This window comes from Oncorhynchus kisutch, linkage group LG20 (genome assembly GCF_002021735.2).
Source record: "Oncorhynchus kisutch isolate 150728-3 linkage group LG20, Okis_V2, whole genome shotgun sequence".
NCBI classification, from domain to species: Eukaryota; Metazoa; Chordata; class Actinopteri; order Salmoniformes; family Salmonidae; genus Oncorhynchus; species Oncorhynchus kisutch.
The window spans coordinates 51,137,277-51,164,776 of record NC_034193.2 but is presented as its reverse complement, the minus strand read 5'-3'; the positions used below and the strand labels follow the sequence as shown (position 1 = coordinate 51,164,776).

The 27,500-nt window shown below is 43.6% G+C and overlaps 3 protein-coding genes across 7 annotated transcripts in view; all 3 read right to left on the bottom strand.

Moving 5' to 3' along the window:
* LOC109865841 (kelch-like ECH-associated protein 1B) overlaps positions 1-27,500 on the bottom strand; it is a 520,109-nt gene that overhangs the window by 489,877 nt on the left and 2,732 nt on the right. The window lies entirely within an intron of this gene.
* Positions 8,178-10,601, bottom strand: LOC116355450 (forkhead box protein D1-like). Its single transcript, XM_031799332.1, has one exon. It carries the CDS (start codon positions 10,414-10,416, stop codon positions 9,283-9,285), a length of 1,134 nt encoding a protein of 377 aa, XP_031655192.1. The 5' UTR covers positions 10,417-10,601; the 3' UTR covers positions 8,178-9,282.
* Positions 11,748-25,209, bottom strand: fdx2 (ferredoxin 2). Of its 5 annotated transcripts, XM_031799326.1 has the most exons (10): positions 25,004-25,204; positions 24,365-24,416; positions 23,561-24,104; positions 20,993-23,376; positions 20,680-20,787; positions 18,619-18,683; positions 17,154-18,541; positions 16,862-16,971; positions 16,244-16,337; positions 11,748-12,564 (listed from the first exon to the last, which is right to left on the bottom strand). In XM_031799326.1, exons 6-10 carry the CDS (start codon positions 18,649-18,651, stop codon positions 12,429-12,431), a joined length of 1,761 nt encoding a protein of 586 aa, XP_031655186.1. In that variant the 5' UTR covers positions 18,652-18,683; positions 20,680-20,787; positions 20,993-23,376; positions 23,561-24,104; positions 24,365-24,416; positions 25,004-25,204; the 3' UTR covers positions 11,748-12,428. The 5 variants fall into 5 exon arrangements, with proteins under 5 accessions (XP_031655186.1, XP_031655188.1, XP_031655189.1 ...); XM_031799328.1 differs by lacking the exons at positions 18,619-18,683; positions 20,680-20,787 and having other exon boundaries at positions 23,561-23,648; positions 23,998-24,104; XM_031799329.1 differs by lacking the exons at positions 18,619-18,683; positions 23,561-24,104; positions 24,365-24,416; positions 25,004-25,204 and having other exon boundaries at positions 20,993-21,105.

Genomic DNA, 27,500 nt, shown 5'->3' with positions numbered 1-27,500 from the left:
TAGCAACTCTTCTTATAATGTAGCAACACTTTTTATGATGTAGCAACACTTCTTGTAATGTAGCAACACTTCTTGTAATGTAGCAACACTTCTTATAATGTAGCAACACTTCTTGTAATGTAGCAACTCTTCTTATAATCTGAGGCCCATCTGTCAACTCTATAGCGTGTTTTAAATATCTGCCCTTTATGACAACTTTGTGTTTGTTGAAATGTGCTGCAAAGTTGCTTTATGGTCTAAGTTACACACATGCTGTACATACAGGTCCATTATATTACCACGCTGTACATACAGGTCCATTATATTACCACGCTGTACATACAGGTCCAGTATATTACCACGCTGCACATACAGATCCAGTTTATTACCACGCTGTACATACAGATCCAGTATATTACCACGCTGCACATACAGATCCAGTTTATTACCACGCTGTACATACAGGTCCAGTATATTACCACGCTGCACATACAGATCCAGTTTATTACCACGCTGTACATACAGATCCAGTTTATTACAACATTGTACATACAGGTCTAGTTTATTACCACACTGTGCATACAGGTCCATTATATTACCACGCTGTACATACAGGTCCATTATATTACCACACTATACATACAGGTCCAGTATATTACAACACTGTACATACAGGTCCAGTTTATTACCACGCTGTACATACAGGTCCAGTTTAATACCACGTTGTACATACCGGTCCAGTTTATTACCAAGCTGTACATACCGGTCCAGTTTATTACCAAGCTGTACATACAGGTCCAGTTTATTACCATGCTGTACACACAGGTCCAGTTTATTACCACGCTGTACACACAGGTACAGTTTATTACCACGCTGTACATACAGCTCCAGTTTATTACTACGCTGTACATACAGGTCAATTATAATACTACGCTGTACATACAGGTCCAGTTTATTACTACGCTATACATACAGGTCCAGTTTATTACTACGCTGTACATACAGGTCCAGTTTATTACCACGCTGTACATACAGGTCCAGTTTATTACCAAGCTGTACATGCAGGTCCAGTTTATTACCATGCTGTACACACAGGTCCAGTTTATTACCACGCTGTACACACAGGTCCAGTTTATTACCACGCTGTACATACAGGTCCAGTTTATTACAACATTGTACATTCAGGTCCAGTTTATTACTACGCTGTACATACAGGTCCAGTTTATTACCACCCTGTACATACAGGTCCATTATATTACCACTGTGAAGCGACTGTGAAGCAACAAAAACATAGGCATAGACACATGTACACACACACGATAAATTACGCACTATACACACACATACACATGGATTTAGTACTGTAGATATGTGGTAGTGGTGGAACAGCCTTAGAGTACACAGTGTGTTGTGAAATCTGTGAATGTATTGTAATGTTTTTAAAATTGTATGAACTGCCTTAATTTTGCTGGACCCCAGGAAGAGTAATGGGGATCAATAATAAATACAAATTGTCAAGCCTGCCCCCGCTCCCCCTCCCTGGCACTCAAAGGTGCCAGGCTCCCCAGCATTACGCATTCCTAACACCATCATTACGCACACTTGCCTTCCACACATCACACGTATCAGTGATTATTGGACTCAATCACCTCTGTCATTACCTCCCATATACTGTATCTGTGTGGTTCCCCGCTCTGTTCTCTACTTCAACATGAACTGACGCTGTTCCTGTTTTGTTACCTGTCTGTACCTGAGTAAATGTTGACTCCCCGTACCTGCTTCTCATCTCCAGCGTCGGTAGTTACAGAATGCTGAAGCCATCATACAAAGCATCGGGGAGTGCTGGCGTTCCGGTTGGTGGTGACGTCGGGTCCGGGGCCCGCCACCGATGGAACCGGGGATGCCTAAGCCAGCTCTTCAGGCTGCCCTAGCTGGCTCGAGAGGTTCTTGCCCCCGGATTGGCTCAGAAGGTGCCCATCCCACGTCGGGCCTCAGCCGGATCATCAGGTTTTTACGCCCAGTTGGCATGCCAGGCTGCTATGCCTCCGTCGGAGCATTGGGCTCCCACGCCTCAGTGGGATCGACCATCTTTCACGCCCTAGCCGGATTGTCGGGCTCTTATGCCTCAGCCGGCTCGCCAGGCTCGCCCGGGGGAGTACTGTCACGCCTGCCCCCGCTCCCCCTCCCTGGCGCTCGAAGGTGCCAGGCTCCCCAGCATTACACATTCCTGCCACCATCATCACCCACACCTGCCTTCCCCCCGTCACGCGTATCAGCGATTATTGGACTCACCTGGACTCAATCACCTCTATCATTACCTCCCCTAATACTGTCTGGTTACCCGCTCTGTTCCCTACTTCAGCATTAATTGTTGTTGTTTACCCGTGTGCTGACGCTGTTCCTGTTTGTTACCTGTCTGTTCCTGAATAAATGTTGACTCCCCGTACCTGCTTCTCATCTCCAGCATCGGTCATTACACAAATACAAATACCAGCAATGCATTCTGTATTCCAAAAATTATGCCACTAATTAGGCCTACTGTAACTAATGATTCTAGGCCTACTGTAGCTAATGATGCTAGGCCTACTGTAGCTAATGATGCTAGGCCTACTGTAGCTAAATGAGTGGTGTGACAGCTGTGAAACCAGGCGAGCTATCAGTGAATATAATATGAACATTGGAAAGGAGAGAAAGAGAGAGAGAGAATCTCTTCATGCACGTTTACTAGACCAAATAATAATTCCACCAGGGTGGTCTGGCAGTGTGGTATGTGGGATCGTCAATACGACCCCGGAAAACATCCTAGCAATCCCCCCGCTCCCATCTGTGTAACTGGCTGGACCCACAAGGCTGGGGAAGCGGGGAAGGAGGAAAGGGTGGGAGTAACGAGTCCTCCTCTAAAATAACAAAGCTACCATTGACACTGTCGTTCCCTCCCCCACTGGTCTGGATGACTCGCCCTTTCTCCCCCTACCTCTCCCCCTCAGGGTTGAGGAAATGTGGTTCAGGTATTGAGGCGTGTTGGCTTCAAGGAATAGGTCTAAGTTGCCCTGTGCTGTAAATGCTAGTCTTAGGTCAGTCTAGTCTTAGGTCAGGTTAGGACTTGGGAGTGAAGCTGATCCTAGATCTGTAGCACTGTGTTGCCCTGTCTGAACGCACCCTCCACTGTAGCGTCTACAATTAAAACACTGTAAAAGCACTTTTCCTTCTCTCTCTCTCCCTCAGTCCTGCTTTGGGTCTCCAGCACCTGTCAGCCCTGGTTTTATGAGCACTGGAGGCAGAGCTGGACACAGAGCAGGGAGAGGAGAAAGAGAGAGGTAGGGATGGCAGGGGTATATTTATGAATTTATGGGCTGTAGGACGACACACAGAACAGCGCTGTCTGTCCAGCCCCCAAACGCTCCGGAACATACTGTGAGAAACTCTTTATTTCGATTTTCATCCTCCCCCCCCTCTCTCTCCCTCCTTCCCTCCCTCGTTCTAACCCATAACCCTAGGCACAGGAGACCACCACTAGCCTGCTTCAATCTCGGTAACACTTTATTTGCATAGTTGAAATGTAACTGATAGTCTGTAGACTATCTATCTACTAACCCTAAGCCTAGCTCTAACCTTAACCCTTATCCTAACCCTAAACTTAACCCTTACCCTTATTCTAAACCTAACCTTAGCAAGCAGTTGCTTATCAAGGGACAGTTTGTTGATAGTAAGAGAACCTCTAGAGCATCGACAGAGGGACTATCTGGATGATCCAAATAAAGTGTGGACTCAATCTCATACATCAACAGGTTCCACCCAGGCAGATCACAACCACCCTAGGTGTCTGAGAACGTAATGAATTGTTCTGTACTATTCCAGATCTGGAGCGAGAGTCCTTCAGGCCACGAAGGAAGAAAAGACAACTGGAGATCCAGCAGGTTGTTCTAATTAAAAGCCTGGCTCTGCTGCCCCAGCCAAAAGCCACAAATAACAACCCTTCAGCAGCAGAGAATTAGGAACCATTTTGTGTTTGCTATATAAAAAAAGAAACAGGAGAGGAGGAGGATGCAGCTTTACACCAGGGACCACCAACACAGTGAGCTACCTAGCACTGGGCTGGAGGAACAGCATATTCACTACACAGACGGCTGGGTGGCATAGACCTACAATACAGATATGAACTACAACAGGAGAGGAGGAGGATGCAGCTTTACACCAGGGACCACCAACACAGTGAGCTACCTAGCACTGGGCTGGAGGAACAGCATATTCACTACACAGACGGCTGGGTGGCATAGACCTACAATACAGATATGAACTACAACAGGAGAGGAGGAGGATGCAGCTTTACACCAGGGACCACCAACACAGTGAGCTACCTAGCACTGGGCTGGAGGAACAGCATATTCACTACACAGACGGCTGGGTGGCATAGACCTACAATACAGATATGAACTACAACAGGAGAGGAGGAGGATGCAGCTTTACACCAGGGACCACCAACACAGTGAGCTACCTAGCACTGGGCTGGAGGAACAGCATATTCACTACACAGACGGCTGGGTGGCATAGACCTACAATACAGATATGAACTACAACAGGAGAGGAGGAGGATGCAGCTTTACACCAGGGACCACCAACACAGTGAGCTACCTAGCACTGGGCTGGAGGAACAGCATATTCACTACACAGACGGCTGGGTGGCATAGACCTACAATACAGATATGAACTACAACAGGAGAGGAGGAGGATGCAGCTTTACACCAGGGACCACCAACACAGTGAGCTACCTAGCACTGGGCTGGAGGAACAGCATATTCACTACACAGACGGCTGGGTGGCATAGACCTACAATACAGATATGAACTACAACAGGAGAGGAGGAGGATGCAGCTTTACACCAGGGACCACCAACACAGTGAGCTACCTAGCACTGGGCTGGAGGAACAGCATATTCACTACACAGACGGCTGGGTGGCATAGACCTACAATACAGATATGAACTACAACAGGAGAGGAGGAGGATGCAGCTTTACACCAGGGACCACCAACACAGTGAGCTACCTAGCACTGGGCTGGAGGAACAGCATATTCACTACACAGACGGCTGGGTGGCATAGACCTACAATACAGATATGAACTACAACAGGAGAGGAGGAGGATGCAGCTTTACACCAGGGACCACCAACACAGTGAGCTACCTAGCACTGGGCTGGAGGAACAGCATATTCACTACACAGACGGCTGGGTGGCATAGACCTACAATACAGATATGAACTACAACAGGAGAGGAGGAGGATGCAGCTTTACACCAGGGACCACCAACACAGTGAGCTACCTAGCACTGGGCTGGAGGAACAGCATATTCACTACACAGACGGCTGGGTGGCATAGACCTACAATACAGATATGAACTACAACAGGAGAGGAGGAGGATGCAGCTTTACACCAGGGACCACCAACACAGTGAGCTACCTAGCACTGGGCTGGAGGAACAGCATATTCACTACACAGACGGCTGGGTGGCATAGACCTACAATACAGATATGAACTACAACAGGAGAGGAGGAGGATGCAGCTTTACACCAGGGACCACCAACACAGTGAGCTACCTAGCACTGGGCTGGAGGAACAGCATATTCACTACACAGACGGCTGGGTGGCATAGACCTACAATACAGATATGAACTACAACAGGAGAGGAGGAGGATGCAGCTTTACACCAGGGACCACCAACACAGTGAGCTACCTAGCACTGGGCTGGAGGAACAGCATATTCACTACACAGACGGCTGGGTGGCATAGACCTACAATACAGATATGAACTACAACAGGAGAGGAGGAGGATGCAGCTTTACACCAGGGACCACCAACACAGTGAGCTACCTAGCACTGGGCTGGAGGAACAGCATATTCACTACACAGACGGCTGGGTGGCATAGACCTACAATACAGATATGAACTACAACAGGAGGAGGAGGAGGATGCAGCTTTACACCAGGGACCACCAACACAGTGAGCTACCTAGCACTGGGCTGGAGGAACAGCATATTCACTACACAGACGGCTGGGTGGCATAGACCTACAATACAGATATGAACTACAACAGGAGGGCAGACTGGCAGAGGAGGGAGAGAGAGAGAGAGAGAGAGAGAGAGAGAAGGAAGGAAGGAAAGAAGGAAAGAAAGAAAGAGAGAGGGGGGGCTGAGCAGAGACAAGAAGGTGAGAGTTTGGATAGAAAGATAAGCAGGAGACAAGGAGAGAAGAGAGAAGAAGGAAGTGAGGAGCAGTAGGAAAGAGAAGCAGACACACAACACACACATACACACCAGTCCACCCTGCCTCGTACACCAAGGTGGCACAAGGAGAGCAGCATAGTTGTGTGTGTGTGTCTAACACCAAGTCAACAGTTTTTTCTATCAGAGGCTAATCCGAACTAAATACCCCTCCATCTACAAATCACACTAGACCTGGGTAGTATCTGGGGTTTTTTCCTACATTTTTCTTTCCTACAGTTCTGTCAATCTGTCTTTCCTCTAGGAAGTAAATGACTGGTGCTGTTTGTTGACCTGGAAACTGGGGTTTGTGACTGATGTATGGTAGAGATGTGTATGTGCGCGCGCACACACACACACACAGATTGATATGTGTTGGATCGGTTAAGGGGTGAGTGAGGGTGAAGTCATGACATCTGGCTGTCTTCTCTGACATCACATAGCGAGGCTAAACATAGCAGAGAAATTAGGGCTATTTGGACTTTTATTTTTTCCTGCTTTTGTTGTGGTCCTATTTCTAGCTATGAGATAATTGGAAACATTCGGTGCATCACATCTCTAAAAGTAATAGAAAAGAATCTGGGACCATATTCGTAAAATGTCTCTGAGTGCTGATGTAGGATCAGTTTTGCCGTTGCAACGCGCCTTTTATATCATAATGAATAAGATTATATGGACAAGGGGGACCTGATCCTAGATCAGCACTTCTATTCTGAGATGCTTTTGGAATACAGGTCCTGGGGTAAGAACATTGCAGTCAAAGTTATTTCAACAGAATATGATGGAAGGATTTTACTTGACAGTCCCTATTTACACTTCTGTGGTAAGAATGGAATTTTTGCACTTACTTCAAAGAGTTCTAAACTACCTGTTACTTAACGGCACATAGGAGTGGTAGTTTCAGTAAAACACAAAGATCCAAATGTAATTATAGGTAATTATGATGTAATTTCTCAGTAACCGGGTAAATACCTGACTGTAAAATCAAAGCCACTCTTTGTCACCACCATCACCATTGTTAAACTCTCTTTCTCTCTGTTACTCTTCAGATGTTCCCTTTTTCAAACACATCTCTTTCTCCTTCACTTGATTCCCTGTCCTCTACTAAACTCCTTTCTGGCACCATCATCTGTATCCTTGTTCTCCTGAAACTCAGAAGCTCCACACAAACACATGTGCACGTGCACACACTTTCTCTCTCTCTCTCTCTCTCTCTCCATCTATCCCTTCCTCCCTTCATCTCTCTCGTTCTCTGTGGATGCATGGCTGAAGTGTGAGCTCATAGGCCTTCTGGGTGGCACTCCTGCTATATGTCACTGTCATCTGTTGCCACGAGGGGGGTCCCCTTTTCCAAATACACACTCCTTCATATCGCCCGCCATGCGCGCACAGGGGCCTTTAAAACACAGTGCAGAGTTGAGTTTTAATGGGGCGCACGGGTGCCGCGCGCACACACACACACACACAGAGAAAGAACAGTTAAACAGAGGCAAGGGAACGGGGGAAGGAGAAAAAGGTATAATTGATTAAAAGCCCAATATGATGGTGTGTGCCAGGAAAAACAAACTGCTCAAAGAGATGACCAATGGTGGAAAGAGGTATTGTGTGTTCCGATGCTCAGCAATCCAATAACACTAGGATTTATAGCAGGAGATCAAATGCTCCAAAACACATGTCCATCCATCCCCAAAACTCAATAATGACTCCCATCCACAAATGTATGTATTAACAGTATCCCTATGCTGTATCCACTGATGGTTTCAACTAAAGTGAGTAATATGAGTGTGTTAAAGCTGTGTAGTAATGCTGACATGGGTCTTTCTGAAACGGAGAGGCAGGCATATGGTAAACACTATAGCCCAAGTCCAAGACAGCACACAGAATCTATAGACACAGACAAATATAGGCTACATTGAAGTAAACAACTGCACATTACACTCAATATAACAATGTGATGTTTAATGTAGGCTGGATCTCTCTAGATGCGTCTGGTTAATCGTGTAGCAACATTACAGAACAAGCAGATGTAGGCCTTTATAATACGAAGTCGTTCGTTTTGACTGTGGAATGTCTTCTAACACATGTAGGGGTGCAGGACACGCACCGATTCACACACACACGCGCATACAGAGAAACTCGATCGAGAGATGAAGAATGGGCAGATGTGTGTGTGCACTGTGAGATCTTGCATATACATTACACATAAAAAAATATATATGTAGAAATCAATCACACGTTGACACGAAGAGTAAAATAAAATAAACTCAATGATGTCGTCACATTTAAACGGTTTCCACTCGCGTGCCCAAGAAGGTGAAGCTCATATTTTCTGCCACGCAGGCATGTCCAAATGTAGCAGTAATTAAGCTACTGAATGAAACATTTTCAAATGATAATTTGTAAAATTATAACGCCAGTCAATCAAACCAAATATTGTCAACTTTAACAAAAATGAGACCAGGCACCTTTCAAAATAAAAGGCTTTTGAAAACGTTCGGTTTTATGTTTCAGGGCTCCACATTGTTTACGCTCCAAATATTTTGTGTGTTTTTGATTCCACAGTGTAGGAAAACACACTTCGCCTTAAAGATAAATAAGGCAAAATATAACATTGTCAAAGTATAGAGATTACATTTGCCACTGGCAAGATTGGCACATTTGGGAGATTAGGCTAATTCGGAGAGGTTCTGCGTTAGTGAATCAAGAGCAGTTGTATAATAAATCTGACATGTTCAATTTGATTTAAAAAAAAATCAGTGTTGTTTTCAACATTACAATTAATGGTGTTGCCAAATGTCGTTATAAATCAAATGAAAACATGTAATTATAAAGTGCTTATTTACACAAAATATAGGCCTCAAACATTTATATTGCAAAACATATTTTTGGGGTTGGCCACTAACATTGTTAAAAATGTTGACTCAATTGACACATCTTCAAAACATATTTTTTTCATTTGAAGCATTTGTTTAATTGAATAGATACAAATCTATGAAAGGTGGTTTTCCCTGATGAATCCTCGTCAATACAGAAAACACTATTGATTAAGCTATTTGTCACCAAGTTGCTGCAAGAGTTCATTTGCTATACGGCTGGAGGTGGGGAGAGAGCATAGTTTGTGGTACTCGGGATGAAAGCTCCAGAGATGCGGAGCGCCCATTGAATGGAGCGAGGCCGGGGACAGAAATGAAGATCCGGGGACCAAAGCTTGGGCCACTGTCGAGGCTGAACGGCGCGTCGTTTCGAAATTCTCAAAGCTAAGAGACGGATGTGGAAGAAATGTCTTTTGGACAACGTTCGAATTCCTTGATAGAAGTGAGGAGAGCGCGGGCAAGATACTGCTCACTGGTGGGATGCTTTGGTTAGAAACAGAATGATGTTCGATGCCCAAGTGACGGTACAATTCCAAACCGGGTACCTGAAAATGACACGGCCCTATTCCGTTCGTCCCGTAGAAGGAACATCCAGGGAGCACGCTGCTGCGCTCGAGCGGGCACCGGGTGTCCATCATCCCAAATCGGTAATTCTGCCGTTTGAAACGTTTCCTCCGCCGTAGGAAGCTCCCGTTCTCGAACATATGAGACGACATAGGGTCTAACGTCCAGTAGTTCCCCTTCCCGGGGTTACCGGGCTCCCGGGGCATTTTGACGAAGCAGTCGTTGAGGGACAAGTTGTGGCGGATGGAGTTCTGCCACGCCGGGAACCTCTCCCCGTAATACGTGAAGCGCTGGCTGATGAAGTCACATATCTCCGAGAGAGTCAGTCTTTTCTTCGGGCTCTGGAGGATTGCCATGGTGATAAGAGCGATGTAGGAGTACGGAGGTTTCACCGAGGCAGCGATTCTCTCTGTGCAGTTCGGCGTAAAGTCACCCTCATCCTCCGTATCCTTCGCTGGCTGTTTTGGAGACAAGGACGCAGCGCCTTGCTGCTCCAAATCGGCCCCGTCTTCTTTGGTTAAAGATACATACCCCTCGTTCCGTGTAACATTGTTCCCTTTTCCATCCACGTCGGCATCTGCCCTCTCCATGAGTTCGAGCTCTCCTTCCAGGGTCATAATCCTCTCGCGGGTCCGGTGCCACCTGCATGCGCCAACAGGCGAGATGATGAGCCTCGGGTCGGACACCAGCCAGAGCCGACACACGCGACGGGCCTGCCTCCTGCCTCCTGCCTCTTCGCTTTTCATTAACAAAAAAAAAAGAAAACCCAGCTGCACCAAAATACTTTTCACCCCCCTCCTCCTGCTGCTCTTCCTCTTCAGTCCTGAAAATAATTACGACAAAGACTTACTAACGTAAACATCCATCACAAGCAGTCACAACAACCATTAGGCCTACAAACGTGTTTTTGATCTTGGGGAGAACTAACGTATGGAATAAAGCATAGGCCATTAGACAACTTTATGTCCAACACACAATGGCACATTAGGACACCGTCTTTGGGGCTTGTTGTCGTACACTCAATACAAATTCACTTTGTACTCAAATCAGAAGCCTGATTGTAAATCATTTGATGGGTGAACTATTGTCAGTTTTCTTCGACACGTTTAACAGATAACAGGACTCAAGAATATATCCCGTTTTCCCATTTGTAAAACCATTACTGAATACCTACAGCCTTTTATTTGAATAGAATCGGTCTCCCACAACAAATGCCAATCCTACCCAGTTCTCGATCCAGAGCATCCTTTTATGATGGCTTTTATTTCACTTGAGAGTCAAATACGGTTAAAAATGTATTGTTTTCTGAAAGGAGAAATGAATGAAGAAGCACTGAACTAGAGAGCTAGGACAAAATGACTTCGGTGCCAGAGCACGCACACCTGCTGCGCTTTTACGTGGTCTCTTTGCAGTAATGCATAAACATTATAAGGGTGTTAAAGACACTAGCTAGCTCGATATTGTATAATCAATTAAAGTTCATCATGTTTTAGCCATTCTTTCCATTAAGTTTATGGCCAGCTATAACGAATAATATATGATTTAACTAAATGTTATGATTAGGTTAGGCCACTTATCTATACATGTGAAAGACAAGCTAGCAGTAGACAGATTTTAATTTAAAACTGGTCTATACTAAATACTTTGAGAATTATTTTTCCAGCAGATAACGCAAGTGGGTGGCCAAGCACATGGCTAATACTGTGTGGTTATTATTTCAGAACGGATTATGCACTTTTCTGATCGGCAAAAGAAAAAAAAGGGCCGTTTCACTACAGGCACAAAATAATGCACAGGCCAGGTCATGTATTCAACCTGCTGCAGCAGTGTCTGATAGTAAACTTGCATCTTTCTTATTTTGATACATTTTAAAGTCCCACTAATTGCATTTGATTTAAGCATAGAAACATCCCTGAAGCAATTCTCACAAATCAGTTTGAATATGGTTCCGCATCAATTCATATTCCTCATTCTAGACCAAGTCGTAGGCACACACATTCAGAGGGTTGAGAGATGAAATGAAAACAAACCGAATAAGATATGTTAACACGAATTTTATCCACACCAAACCCAAAAGTGTAGTACACACTAACACAAACGTTTATTGTTATTTGTTTACAGGAAACAGTCAAGATAAGGAATTGCTTCATCTCTAATCCAGCCGGTTAAGGCTAAGGGCAGTCCAGAAACAACCAAATAGAAAAAAATTATAAACAAGAACAGATAATATATCACTCAAATTAATTGAACTTAATGTAACATACAAACTGGATAGCACCAATGTCAAGCCTAGTAAACAAGGGGAGTAAACAGTCCAAAATGGCTACCTATTCCCAGTAAAGCAGGGCACCGTCTTTGGCCAGAGCCATGGGTCCTTAGTCCCAAAAGTGCACTACCTTTGGCCAGAGACTCCAAATTCCCTGTATAGTGCACTACTTTTGTCAGGGTCATTTCAGACAGACAGTCTATTGTCAGACACAGCCTCCAAGCAGGAGACTGTTCTTCATTTGAACTCTTTCTTCCTAAAGTGACAAGCGCACGCTACAGTGCTAAAAGCAGCCAGACCCATCAGACTGTGACTCACCATGGCTCAGCCAACACCGTGACACACTATGACAGTATGTGATGCAATAAATGATCAAATAACTCCACGAGTCAAAGTCAGGAGGTGTGGCCAATTACCATGTACCTGGAGGAGGACTGTCTGTGGTATCAATGTCTAGGACCTCATGCCAAGGCCTAAGTGTGTTCCCTTCCCCTACAAGGCAGAGTGCTTGCGGTGGGACGTAGCCAGCCGTGATAAGTTTCCACATTTGAAGCAGCGCGAGTTGGAGTTGCCCTCCTTCCTAGGGATGTGCCAACACTGCAGACAGCGTACCTTGTACTTCTTATACCTGAGGAGTAAGTAGACATGGAGGAGAATAACAGGGGATATACAATTGAGGTCGGAAGTTTACATACACCTTAGCCAAATACATTTAAACTCAGTTTCACAATTCCTGACATTCAATCCTAGTAAAAATCCCCTGTCTTAGGTCAGTTAAAATAAAGTGGTGATCCTAAGAATGTGAAATGTCAGAATAGTAGTAGAGAATTATTTCTTTCAGCTTTTATTTCTTTCATCACATTCCCAGTGGGTCAGAAGTTTACATACATTCAATTAGTATTTCGTAGCATTGCCTTTAAATTGTTTAACTTGGGTCAAACATTTCGGGTAGCCTTCCACAAGCTTCCCACAATAAGTTGGGTGAATTTTGGCCCGTTCCTCCTGACAGAGCTGATGTAACCGAGTCAGGTTTGTAGGCCTCCTTGCTCGAACACTTTTTCAGTTCTGCCCACAAATCTTCTATAGGATTGAGGTCAGGGTTTTGAGCTAGCCACTCCAATACCTTGACTTTGTTGTCCTTAAGCCATTTTGCCACAACTTTGGAAGTATTTTTTTTATTTATTTATTTTACCTTTATTTAACCAGGTAGGCAAGTTGAGAACAAGTTCTCATTTACAATTGCGACCTGGCCAAGATAAAGCAAAGCAGTTCGACAGATAAAACGACACAGAGTTACACATGGAGTAAAAACAAACATACAGTCAATAATGCAGTATAAACAAGTCTATATACAATGTGAGCAAATGAGGTGAGAAGGGAGGTAAAGGCAAAAAAAGGCCAAGATGGCAAAGTAAATACAATATAGCAAGTAAAATACTGGAATGGTAGTTTTGCAATGGAAGAATGTGCAAAGTAGAAATAAAAAAATAATGGGGTGCAAAGGAGCAAAATAAATAAATAAATAAAAATTAAATACAGTTGGGAAAGAGGTAGTTGTTTGGGCTAAATTATAGGTGGGCTATGTACAGGTGCAGTAATCTGTGAGCTGCTCTGACAGTTGGTGCTTAAAGCTAGTGAGGGAGATAAGTGTTTCCAGTTTCAGAGATTTTTGTAGTTCGTTCCAGTCATTGGCAGCAGAGAACTGGAAGGAGAGGCGGCCAAAGAAAGAATTGGTTTTGGGGGTGACTAGAGAGATATACCTGCTGGAGCGTGTGCTACAGGTGGGAGATGCTATGGTGACCAGCGAGCTGAGATAAGGGGGGACTTTACCTAGCAGTGTCTTGTAGATGACATGGAGCCAGTGGGTTTGGCGACGAGTATGAAGCGAGGGCCAGCCAACGAGAGCGTACAGGTCGCAATGGTGGGTAGTATATGGGGCTTTGGTGATAAAACGGATTGCACTGTGATAGACTGCATCCAATTTGTTGAGTAGGGTATTGGAGGCTATTTTGTAAATGACATCGCCAAAGTCGAGGATTGGTAGGATGGTCAGTTTTACAAGGGTATGTTTGGCAGCATGAGTGAAGAATGCTTTGTTGCGAAATAGGAAGCCAATTCTAGATTTAACTTTGGATTGGAGATGTTTGATATGGGTCTGGAAGGAGAGTTTACAATCTAACCAGACACCTATGTATTTGTAGTTGTCCACGTATTCTAAGTCAGAGCCGTCCAGAGTAGTGATGTTGGGCAGGCGGGTAGGTGCAGGCAGCGATCGGTTGAAGAGCATGCATTTAGTTTTACTTGCATTCAAGAGCAATTGGAGGCCACGGAAGGAGAGTTGTATGGCATTGAAGCTTGCCTGGAGGGTTGTTAACACAGTGTCCAAAGAAGGGCCGGAAGTATACAGAATGGTGTCGTCTGCGTAGAGGTGGATCAGGGACTCACCAGCAGCAAGAGCGACCTCATTGATGTATACAGAGAAGAGAGTCGGTCCAAGAATTGAACCCTGTGGCACCCCCATAGAGACTGCCAGAGGTCCGGACAGCAGACCCTCCGATTTGACACACTGAACTCTATCAGAGAAGTAGTTGGTGAACCAGGCGAGGCAATCATTTGAGAAACCAAGGCTGTCGAGTCTGCCGATGAGGATATGGTGATTGACAGAGTCGAAAGCCTTGGCCAGATCAATGAATACGGCTGCACAGTAATGTTTCTTATCGATGGCGGTTAAGATATCGTTTAGGACCTTGAGCGTGGCTGAGGTGCACCCATGACCAGCTCTGAAACCAGATTGCATAGCAGAGAAGGTATGGTGAGATTCGAAATGGTCGGTAATCTGTTTGTTGACTTGGCTTTCGAAGACCTTAGAAAGGCACGGTAGGATAGATATAGGTCTGTAGCAGTTTGGGTCAAGAGTGTCCCCCCCTTTGAAGAGGGGGATGACCGCAGCTGCTTTCCAATCTTTGGGTATGTATGTTGGGGGTCATTGTCCATTTGGAAGACCCATTTGCGACCAAGCTTTAACTTCCTGACTGATGTCTTGAGCTGTTGCTTCTTTATATCCAAATAATTTCCCTTCCTCATGGAGCTAACTATTTTGTGAAGTGCACCTGTCCCTCCTGAAGCAAAGCACCTCCACAACATGATGACGCCAACTCCGTGCTTCACGGATGGGATGGTGTTCTTCGGCTTGCAAACCTCCCCCTTTTTCCTCCAAACATAACAATGGTCATTATGGCCAAACAGTTCAATTTTTGTTTCATCAGACCAGAGGACATTTCTCCAAAAAGTACAATCTTTGTCCCCATGTGCAGTTGCAAACTGTAGTTTGGCTTTTTTAATGGCAGTTTTGGAGCAGTGGCTTCTTCCTTGCTGAGCGGCCTTTCAGGTTATGCCGATATAGGACTTGTTTTACTGTGGATATAGATACTTTTGTACCGGTTTCCTCCAGCATCTTCACAAGGTCCTTTGCTGTTGTTCTGGGATTGATTTGCACTTTTCGCACCAAAGTACATTCATCTCTAGGAGACAGAACGCGTCTCCTTCCTGATCAGTATGATGGCTGCGTGGTCCCATGATGTTTAGGTTTGCGTACTATTGTTTGTACAGATGAGCGTGGTACCTTCAGGCATTTGGAAATTGCTCCCAAGGATGAACCAGACTTGTGGAGGTCTACAAAAACAGTTCTGAGTTCTTGGCTGATTTCTTTTGATTTTCCCATGATGTCAAGCAAAGAGGCACTGAGTTTGAAGGTAGGCCTTGAAATACATCCACAGGTACACCTCCAATTGACTCAAATTATGCCAATTAACCTATCAGAAGCTTCTAAAGCCATCACATCATTTTATGGAATTTTCCAATCTGTTTAAAAGGCACAGTCAACTTAGTGTATGTAAACTTCTGACCCACTGGAATTGTGATACAGTGAAATAATCTGTCTGTAAACAATTGTTGGAAAAATGACTTGTATCATGCACAAAGTAGATGTCCTAACAGACTTGCCAAAACTTTGTTAACAAGAAATTTGTGGAGTGGTTGAAAAACGAGTTTTAATGACTTCAACCTAAGTGTATGTAAACATCCGACTTCAACTGTAGGTCACAGTGATTGATGGCCTTACGTGTCCTTCAAGTTCTAATTCTGCTCACATACAGGGTTATGCAATATTGTGGTCATCAAACCATCTACGTCACTGTCACCATTTACTATAACCATATGGTCAGAGTTCATGGCCACGTGACCTGACCAGGAGAAACTCTGGGCCGTGATGATATGCTTGATAATGCACTGTAATTAACGTGACTCACCTTATTCCACAGGCGTTACACAGTGGGGTACCATCCTCAGCATCTCGCCACAGAGGAGTCTTCATGGTGCAGCAAGAGGCACAGATCTTATTCTCTGATGGGGAGGAGAAAGGAGTGGCTATCAGTACAAACAAACAGGCCTTGTGCCCTAATCCTCCTAAATATATGTTGTAGAATAATGAAATGACATGTTTCCATGACTCAGTATGCGGCTTCTCTCTCATTCGGTTTTCTTTCTAGGTGCACGGTGAGTGGGAGTGCCAAAGCACAACCTGATCTCGCAACCCTGCCCTCAACACTGTACACTACGTTACTCATTAAAGTCTTAGGATGTTTACACAGCCGTTTCCCAAAATACCTCCATTAAAACTCCCCCTCATCAAATGTATTCCACCTGTCTATGGTTCTAGTTAAAGTGTTTGGATTTGTGTCGTAATGGTACCCCCTCCTGGATTACTGGAGTAGAAATAGTTCTACACAAAACATCCCTGCAATTAACCTCTCATGAACCCTTTTTTTCTAAGAGTGTAGTGTTCTGCCTATTTCTACGGTGCTGGTATTGTTTTGTGCAGTAGTGGCGCCCCCTCCCGGTGAAGAGTGAAAGAGATTGGTAGTCACTGGAGGAGGGGTCGCTCTCTTCAGAGCTGCTGGTCCTCATGGAACTCTGGGATGAACGGGACCTGCCTGCTCTCAGTGACCTCCTGGTCGGACCACTAGAGAGCTCTTCACTAGGACACACACAAGTTTGTTTGTGGAGAACATTGTGAGATATTTTACAACAATATACAGCATAGGGAAATTTGTGACATACAAACTGAATTTCATATAATCCGTTTTATCCGCTAAATAATATAATACATGTTTTTGAGTTATAGGGAGAAAGAGCAAAGCACTCTGACATCAACCATACCTGTACTTCTTGGAGGTGATGAGAAGGCGACACTGCTCCCTGCTGTCGTCCATCTCCGTCTGCATCCGGAACGTCACTCCCTGGAAGTCTGGGTCTCCAACATCCACACTCCGGCTGGGACGGAGCTGCTTCCTGGGGGCCTTGGTGGACCTCCACATGGGGTCAGACGGAGAGGGAGACTGGGGGGCTGCGGGTCCCTCCAAGTCCCTGCACCTTTGGGTGAGGTCCAACGGAGAGTCTGTAATAATACTGGGATCTTGTACTGTGTCTGTGTCCTCTTCCATGGAGCTTTCGTTGAGCTCTGCTTTGACGCCTGCAAAACTGCCATCTTGTACTGACTTTTCGTTCACATTCACAGACCCTGCTTCACTGTTCAATATGAGCAACATAGGATTATAAGAGGAGTTTGGGGCTGGTGGCATGTCTTCCTTGGGGTCAAAGGTAAAACATATGTTTGAGTTGAAGTCCAGGGTCATGTTAAGGTTCAGCTCTTCTGGGCCTGGATGTAAGCATGTCATGGTGTCTACGGAGGGAGACGACAGACTTGCTGCATCCTTAATTGTAGCTACTTTGTGGACAAGCGTTTGCCCAAACAGGTTTATATATGACACAGACGGATGTTTAACTGACAGCCCGTCTTTTGCCTCAGGACGGACCTCCTTCACTGTGTTGTTGTCTTTGACTAAGGCACAGGGGACCTTTCTGCTTTCTTCACTCACAGACAATCCATCACCGTTAAGACAAAATGTGGCTCCGGTTTCTTTGTTCGTTACAACCTCAGAGTCTGAAGCTCCCACACCAGGTTTAGTTTTGTAGCTGCCATTGACATCCGGTGATGTCTGAGAACTGGTACCTGGACATGTGGGTGAGCAATAACCACCTCCACCCAACTCCCCCATCTCTCCCCTGGACCCGACATGCGGATGGGGAGAATCCCCTCTGGTACTGACTAGAGTGGGGCAGACAGGGACAGTGTTCTTACTGTACCCCACACCTTCAGGAGGATGATCGTCAGAGTCTATAGGAACCAACTGAGCCCTAGCGGAGGTTCCCTCTTGGTCATCTGACTGGAGGAGTCTCTCACACTGCATGTTGATCAGGCTCATCAACTCCCACGGACTGCTGCTACTATGAAGGCTGGGCAGGACTGAGTTTGTATGTCTCCTACATTGTTCTAAGTCATCTTTAGGCTGGTTATGAAGGCTCATGAGAGAGGAATTGTGCTGAGGAGGATAAGGTCTATGATCAGACACTTGATTCTTTTTAGACCTTTCATTTGATACAGGTAAAGTCTTAGGCTTTGAGTCTACGGAGCGGTTGTGGACAGGGGTGGGAGTTGCTAGCTTGGAGGCTTCTTGGATGAGGTAGAGGATAGTGGACTGGGTCACCTGAAGAAAAATAAAAGAAAGAAGACTCAACCACACACTGAGATAATATTGACCCACCTCAAGCACAGCACACACACCTGCAGGCCCTCCTGGGTGTCCGGATCTTCCATGGTCCCTTGGCTGCCTGGTCTGTAAGTGGCTCCTGTGTTCATGTTGATGTGCCCATATTGTGGAAATGAAACAATTGTAAAGTGTTTCCTATACTATTAAGTGACAATACAGGTTTGAATGTAAATACAATATGTTTTATTGTTAAAGTAGAATTAAAGTTATCAGCTGAATACAGTACCAGTCAAAAGTTTGGACACACCTACTCATTCAAGGATTTTTCTTGATTTTTAATATTTTCTACATCGTAGAATAATAGTGAAGACATCAAAACTATGAAATAAGACATATGGAATCATGTAGTAACCAAAAAAAGGGTTAAACATATCAAAATATATTTTATATTTGAGATTCTTCAAATAGCCACCCTTTGCCTTGATGACAGCTTTGCACACTATTGGCAGTCTCTCAACCAGCTTCAAGATGTAGTCACCTGGAATGCATTTCAATTAACAGGTGTGCCTTAAAAAGTTCATTTCCGGAATTTATTTAGTTCTTAATGCTTTTGAGCCAATCAGTTGTGTTGTGACAAGGTAGGGTTGGTATACAGAAGCTTGCCCTATTTGGTAAAAGTCCATATTATGGAAAAACAGCTCAAATAAGCAAAGAGGAACGATAGTCCATCATTACTTGAAGACATGAAGGTCAATATGGACATTTTCAAGAACTTTGAAAGTTTCTTCAAGTGCAGTCACAAAAATCATCAAGCATTATAATGAAACTGGCTCTCATGAGGACCGCTACATGAAAGGAAGACCCAGAGTTACCTCTGCTGCAGAGAATAAGCTCATTAGAGTTAACTGCACCTCAGATTGCAGCCCAAATAAATGCTTCACAGCATTCAAGTCACAGACTCATCTCAACATCAACTGTTCAGAGGAGACTGCGTGAATCAGATTTTCATGGTCAATTTGCTGCCAAGAAACCACTACTAAAGGCCACCAATAATAAGAAGACTTGCTTGGGACAAGAAACACGAGCAATTAGACCGGTGGAAATCTGTCCTTAGGGCTGATGAGTCCAAATTTGAGTTTTTTGGTTCCAACTGCCGTGTCTTTGTGAGACACAGACTAGGTTAAAATGATGATCTCTGCTTGTGGGGTTCCCACCGTGAAGCATGGAGGAAGAGGTGTGATGGTGCTATGCTGGTGACACTGTCTGTGATTTATTTAGAATTCAAGGCACACTTAACCAGCATGGCTACCACAGCATTCTGCAGCGATACACCATCCCATCTGGTTTGTGCTTAGGGGGTCTATTGTTTGTTTTTCAACAGGACAACGACACAAAACCCACCTCCAGGCTGTTTAAGGGCTATTTGACCAAGAAGTAGAGTGATGGAGTTCTGCATCACCGGGCCTCAACCAAATTGAGACATTTTGGGATGAGTCGGACCGCAGAGTGAAGGAAAAGCAGCCAACAAGTGCTCAGCATATGTAGGAACTCCTTCAGGACGGTTGGAAAAGCATTCCTCATGAAGCATTCTCTCTGGTTGAGAGAATGCCAAGAGTGTGCAAAGCTGTCATCAAGGCAAAGGGCGGCTATTTGAAGAACTTCAAATATATTTGGATTTGTTTTAGACTTTTTTGGTTACTACATGATTCAATGTGTCATTTCATAGTTTTGATATCTTCACTCTATTCTACAATGTAGAAAATAGTGAAAAATAAAGAAAAACACTTGAATGACTAGGTGTTTAAAACGTTTTACCGGTATATACACACACACACACACACACACACACACACACACTTCCTAAATAAAAACAAATACTTACAAATTTCAATAAATGATTACATATGATAGTTGATTTCATTATACTATAATAATTCAAGCTAAAAAGATTGTAAAGTAGCCTATTAGTAGTACCCTACTACTCTTAACTTCTAGAACAGTCTGAATTAGCTGTCAAAATCAAATTAGCTTCGTGAGCAGAGCTAGAATTAATGGCCCAACAAACCTTTGGCAAATAATGAGTAAGCCTACAATGACATTAACTAACACGATATAGCCTATTGATACACACTTACTTTGTTAAATTGTATGAATTTCTCCTCAAAACGTAACCATCTGCATTCTACTATTTGATAGACGTCCTGAATGAGGATGACACGTCTTGCTCGAGCTCACTGCTCAGTCTGAGGGCACAGAGGCCGTGCGTTTGAATACGAACTTTTCTGCCACACAATATCTCCACATCCTACCTTACAAAATATCAAGTATTTAAATTTAAAAAAATCGAATTATGAGATCGATCGGATTAAATAGTTATTGAAACTATCGAGCTCAATCGTTTGATTATGTAATGCCCTGATCACGTTGGTGATCACGGTTGTCTCTTACCAAGGCGATCAGGGCCAACATGCAGACTCACTCTTGGTTTTCTCACTGAGTCGGTCTTGAGAGAGAAGACAAGTTATTTCCCCCAATTTGATCACTAGCTTCAGGAAATTGATAGTCACGTTACCGCAATGCATTTGTTGTTGGGCCTACAGGATGCCACAGATGTCTGTGATTGAAGTTGATTGACCTGCATAAACACATAAAAGTGTAGGTTGGGTGATTTGCGTTCTGGATTTCCCCGAATTGTCGGCCTTGTGGCGCCTCGGTTTCTTCTGTATATATATATAAAACGTTTTTACATACAGGTAAATAGGCTAGTAATGCTTTGTACGAATAGTCATCCATTACAAAACACGTGAAGTGAGGTTCTTGGTATAAATTGTAGGTCTACTGTTGAGTTTGACTAGCGATGCTTTATCTTGAACCATTTAAAATGATCTCCCACACAAAACAAATACAATGTATCAGTATTTAGCAGTGACACATTGGCTGTTTAGAAAGGCAGCTAAATTCTGATCATTTTTCGCTAATTGGTGTCAGATCAGCTCGGGAAAAGATCTGTGATGGGTCAAAATACCAATTATCTGAATTGGGCTGCCTAAACGCAGCCATTTTAGCAGTGGTATTCAAAGTCAGTCCTCAAAGGGCCAGAGGTGGTTTTCTTGACCCTTGTATGATATTGCTAATTGGTCGACTATGCAATTGGTTTCCATTTCCTGGGTTTTGAGGATTTAAACTGCTCTCAAGGACTGGTGTTGAATACTGCACTTGTGGTGTTCAATTGCCTTCAGTGTGGTTTTTAAAAAGCATAGGGCTTAAGACAGACTAGTACAAACTTTTGGTATTTTTATTGCACAAATCTAAAATAGACTTGCAAATTTGAGATATACCATATATACATAATACACCTACATGTTTTGTGCGTATGACAGACATTAATTACAGTACAAGTGAAAGCATTCCAGGTTCATAAAGGAGCCAACTAATACTGGATACAGGTGTTTTTTGATGGACAGTTATGAGACTACTAACGGTGAATTGACAAGGCAAATCATTACTGGGTCTGGATGGACAGAAACAGAAATGACTTGGGAATTGGACAAAATGCATCTGTCAGTTTAAAATGGTTTAGGCTGCATTTTGACCAATCAGATCAGCTTTGATGTGCAATGATCTGTGATTGGAAAAAATATCAAAATGAGGCTTCCTGTGTGAATGCAGCCCAAGTATCTCCTTGGCATCATCAGTTATCTAACAGATTCAACCCTTTCCATTCCAATCGATCTCAAGCTGCCCTCTGCTTACAAAACACACTGCAAAAGTGCTACATCAGAGACGGTTAATGATTCCTGACAGGCTTTATGTAGGGAAAGGGCTTTCAGTGTTGTGGATGGGCTTGTTACGGTCTTGACTAATCACCACACACCCACAAGAGTAGAATTCCTAGAAACTGGCCCAAAGTAGATATAATGGTGAAAGCTATGTATACGTACACATAACATCCTGTTCATTAGCTGTATGCGAGTGCTGTTATTGTAGAGACAAGACTATTTGGAAGCTCCACCTGAGATGTGTGTATGTTGACCTTTGTAAATGAGTTGTAACATGGAATGTTCTATTCAAGGACAAAGTTATTTGCATAGCAATGACAACAGGCCTTTCTGAAATGCTGACTCCGTTACTATGAAACAAAGAACTGTTTGTGACATTGAACGGTTTGATAGACATCTCAATCTTGGCCTGAGAACTCTTCTATACACATGACATATTTATACATGAATGCTGAAAACCATCTAACTCTTCCACAATCAGCATTACTTTCAGTGTGAGCCAAATACAACACACTTCAGAGGCTGTGTTTACACAGGCAGCCCAATTCTGATATTTTTTCCACTAATTGGTCTTTTGACCAATCCCATCAGGGGCGCTGTCTAAATGCAGCCAGTGACTGGTATATAGCTTTTGTCTTCGGTCACACAGTCATGTGGATATGTAAGAGCATTCTTGACTTGGGAGGGATCCTTCAAGCGACTCTCTCTTTCGACTCAGTCCTGAGGGGCCGTGTTCCAACATCCATACTAGCATACTACTTAGAATGCATGCCCAATACGTTGCTTCACACTAAGTAGGGTGCTAGTGTGGAGTGTAAACATCCATACTACTTAAGCATCCATGCCCAATACATTGCTTCACACTAAGTAGGGTGCTAGTGTGGAGTGTAGTGTCCTCAGTGTGGTTTGGGAACATGGCCGTCCACGTAGAAGTTCCTGGTGACCTTAGGCAGGGTAAGCTCGATGCCCTCCAGCTCCTGGGTGAGGATGATCTGACAGCCAAGTCTGGAGTTCTCCTGTAGCGCTGGGGCCATGTCCAGCATGTCATCCTCTCTGGGATGAGAAGAATCCAATTGAAGCCATTGATTTGCATTGCATTATAAGAGTCTTGTTGACAATGAAAAAAGTTTTGTTTTTCATAGTATGCGTTTGACAGGGGCAATGTACAACCATAAGACGTGCAATGACATGAGCTCTCATGGACTATGGCATATCTTATAATAAAACAATCTCATACCTTTCGTCAGGCTCTGGTAGCTTGTCGACATGGTCTCTGTTCACATACACGTGGCACGTTGAGCAAGCTAGTGATGCCTCGCAAGCTCCTTAAAATCACACATGGACAGGAAGAAAGAAACAAGATGTAAGTGTGGCTCCCGGGCGCAGCGGTCTAAGGCAGTGCGTCTCAGTGATAGAGGCGTCACTAGACACCCTGGTTTGAATCCAGGCTGTATCACAACCGGCCGTGATTGGGAATCCCATAGAGCAGTGCACAATTGGCCCAGCGCCGTCCGGGTTTGGCCGGTGTAGGCCATCATTCTAAAATAAGAATTTGACTTGCCTAGTTAAATAAAATAAAAAAATGTTTTCATGAATACAATAATGGAGAAATCAATCACCAACTTTTGACCTGAATTCTCTCAGGACGTCATTACAAACCCTATTAGCACTCACCTTCCAGTTCAATGTTGTGCCTATGGGCCAGGTACATTGCATTGTCTCCCACTTTGGCCTTCACTGGAATCCTCTGTCCTGATCTATCTATGTACACCACATTCACCCTAAGAGCAGGCCAAAAACAACAATATTAAAAACTCATAGATCACAAATGACAATGCAAGTGATAAATGCATGATGCACTCAAATGACATGAAGGAAAATCAGTAACAAAGTATGTATATATATCCCCTTGAGTTTGTCTGCATAAGGGTCAGGGTTACTAGCCTGACCATGTATGTACTGTAATGGAGTGAAAATTGCAAATACATAAATAGCTAACAATCAATTAGCTAAACGATGCACTGGCAAAGTAGTTACTTACACCTCTTCTTGGGGGTCTTCTGCACTTGCACCCGCCTCACTGTGGTACAGACCTTCACAAAGAAAATAAAGACATCGTTAACGTTCAGTTCCATATCCCCTTACGGGTTGTCTGACTTACTGTACGACTTTGAGACCAACTTAGTTACAGGGAATTTGCAGCTTTGGAGATTAGTTACACAACTTATCAAACATTCTTAGCAACAGATGCCATGATCGTCTTGCTATGTTATTCACAATGTGGGTGTAACTTTATGTAACCTTTATTTAGCTAGGCAAGTAAGTTAAAAAACTGATTATTTACAATGACGGGCAACACGGGACGACCCGGGGCCAATTGTTCGCCGCCCTATGGGACTCCCAATTCCCAGTCACGGCCGGTTGTGATACAGCCTGGAATCGAACCCGGGTGTCTGTAGTGACGCCTCAAGCATCGAAATGCCCTAGACCGCTGCGCCACTCGGGATCCTTACAAATATTACCTAGTTACGATGTTCGTAGGACATAACTAACTAACTTGTTAGCAGCTGTCTAGCACTAAATTGATATAAATGAATTGGTTTCATGGAAGCTGAACAATTAGCTAACGTTAGATAGCAATCCAAGTGTAGCTGCGATTGTTAGCAACCGATCAACTCACCTTTGGATGTCTGCAAGTGTCGGTTCAACGTCCGAAAACGATCAACATTCGACGAACTAGCTATACCATTCAAATAACTATTTAACCTGTTGAAAGGACATGTGCTACAATCTGGTATAACTCTAGAAAGTCTCAAAGTCAGCCCCACGCTCGACCGAACTCCAGCGGAGACCGCCATGATTATGTTTTGATCACGTGAATGAAAGCAGCCAATAAAAAAGTAGCAATGACATACGCATGTTTGGACTGTCTTCGGTTATTTGAGCGGCAGAGAGCGCTGTTGCAACACACATTTATCGAACAAAACCATTTTTCGTCTGACTTGTCTAACTTGCCTTTATTACAAATTCTAAAGAGAACGTAATTCTGGAGCTCGCATATATATATTCACATTTTGTTGTGTACCAACAATTCTCGTCTGCAATGTCTGTATATCTGTAATGTCTGTATATAGTTAAATAAAGGTTAAATAAATAAATAAAAATATCAAAAGAACAACTAGGTTACTTTATCCTATGTGGATGTACCCCCAAGGAGTGCGCGTACTGATACCTTAATTAATGTTAACGAATGAAATATGAAATACTGCAAGCCTCAAATTCGAGCTCTATTGTTTTATGTAGTTGGGGTTTTACGGGTACAAACAACATTATCCTTTGTCTTTTCAGTTCAGGTTGAATATATATATATTTTTTTAAATTAAACATACATTGAGTTAGGCCTAGCCATGCGTGTGTAGGGGTGGTCAGAGACACATATTAGAGACACATATTTCCCTCAGATAACACAGATCCACAAAGAATTCGAAAACAAATCCAATTTTAATAAACTCCCATATCTACCGGGTGAAACACCACAGTGTGCCATCACAGCAGAAATATTTGTGACCTGTTACCACAAAGAAAAGGGCAACCAGTGAAGAACAAACACCATTGTAAATACAACCCATTTATTTTCCCTTTTGTTCTTTAACTATTTGCACATTGTTACAACACTGTGTACACAGATAATATGACATTTGACATTTCTTTATTCTTTTGGAACTTCTGTGAGTGTAATGTTAACTGTAACATTTTTATTGTTTATTTAACTTTGTTTATTATATATTTCACTTGCTCTGGCAATGTTAGCATATGCTTCCCATTCCAATGAAGCCCTTGATTGAATTGATACTTTTAAGGAGATGGGAAACTCGATTGGAATCGTATTAACGACCATTGTGTACGGTGCCCATACATCGTCAATGGGCTGCCCGGTGCATTCTGGGCGATTCTGGGACAGGGAAATCAAACCAAATCAAATTGTATTTGTCACATACACATGGTTAGCAGATGTTAATGCGAGTGTAGCGAAATGCTTGTGCTTCTAGTTCCGGCCATGCAGTAATATCTAACAAGTAATCTAACCTAACAATTTCACAACAACTACCTTATACACACAAGTGTAAAGGAATCAATAAGAATATGTGCATAAAAATATATGAATGAGTGATTGCCGAACGGCATAGGCAAGATGCAGTAGATGGTATAGAGTACAGTATATACATATGAGATGAGTAATGTAGGGTATGTAAACATTATATAAAGTGGCATTGTTTAAAGTGGCTAGTGATACATTTATTACATCAAGATGGTAAGATGCAGTAGATGGTATAGAGCACAGTATATACATATGAGATGAGTAATGTAGGGTATGTAAACATTATATAAAGTGGCATTGTTTAAAATTGGCTAGTGATACATTTATTACATCAAGATGGTAAGATGCAGTAGATGGTATAGAGCACAGTATATACATATGAGATGAGTAATGTAGGGTATGTAAACATTATATAAAGTGGCATTGTTTAAAGTGGCTAGTGATACTTTTATTACATCAATTTTTCCATTATTAAAGTGGCTAGGGTTGAATCAGTATGTTGGCAGCAGCCACTCAATGTTAGTGATGGCTGTTTAACAGTCTGATGGTCTTGAGATAGAAGCGTTTTTCAGTCTCCCGGTCCCCGCTTGATGCACCTGTACTGACCTCGCCTTCTGGATGGTAGCAGGGTAAACAGGGCAGTGGCTCAGGTGGTTGTTGTCCTTGATGATCTTTTTGGCCTTCATGTGACTTTGGGTGGTGTAGGTGTCCTGGAGGGCAGGTAGTGCATGGCCACGCAGTCGTGGGTGAACAGGGAGTACAGGAGGAGGGCTGAGAACGCACCCATGTGGGGCCCCAGTGTTGAGGGTCAGCGGGGAAAGTCATATTTCTGGTCGTAATGTTGGTGAGTTGACTTTGCTCTTATGTCCAATAGTTCCTCCCAACTGTAATGTAATAAAACCTACGATTTCATGGGTAACAATGTAAGAAATAACACATAAAAAAACAAATACTGCATCGTTTCCTAGGAACACGAAGCGAGGTGGCCATCTCTGTCGGCACCGGAAGTTTGGAGACCTCTCCTTCAAGGAGTGAGTAGGAGGCTGTCAACCGGCGACTGAAACTCGGTGGTGAAGTT

Bases quoted from the DNA above. Each gene is read 5' to 3' on its own strand.
- LOC116355450 (XM_031799332.1), bottom strand. From the start codon at position 10,416: ATGAAAAGCGAAGAGGCAGGAGGCAGGAGGCAGGCCCGTCGCGTGTGT.
- fdx2 (XM_031799326.1), bottom strand. From the start codon at position 18,651: ATGGAAGATCCGGACACCCAGGAGGGCCTGCAG. The intron at 18,542-18,618 runs GTGTGTGTGCTG...ATTTTTCTTCAG, and splicing joins ACACCCAGGAGGGCCTGCAG to GTGACCCAGTCCACTATCCT. The intron at 12,565-16,243 runs GTGAGTCACGTT...CTTACTCCTCAG, and splicing joins TGTAACGCCTGTGGAATAAG to GTATAAGAAGTACAAGGTAC.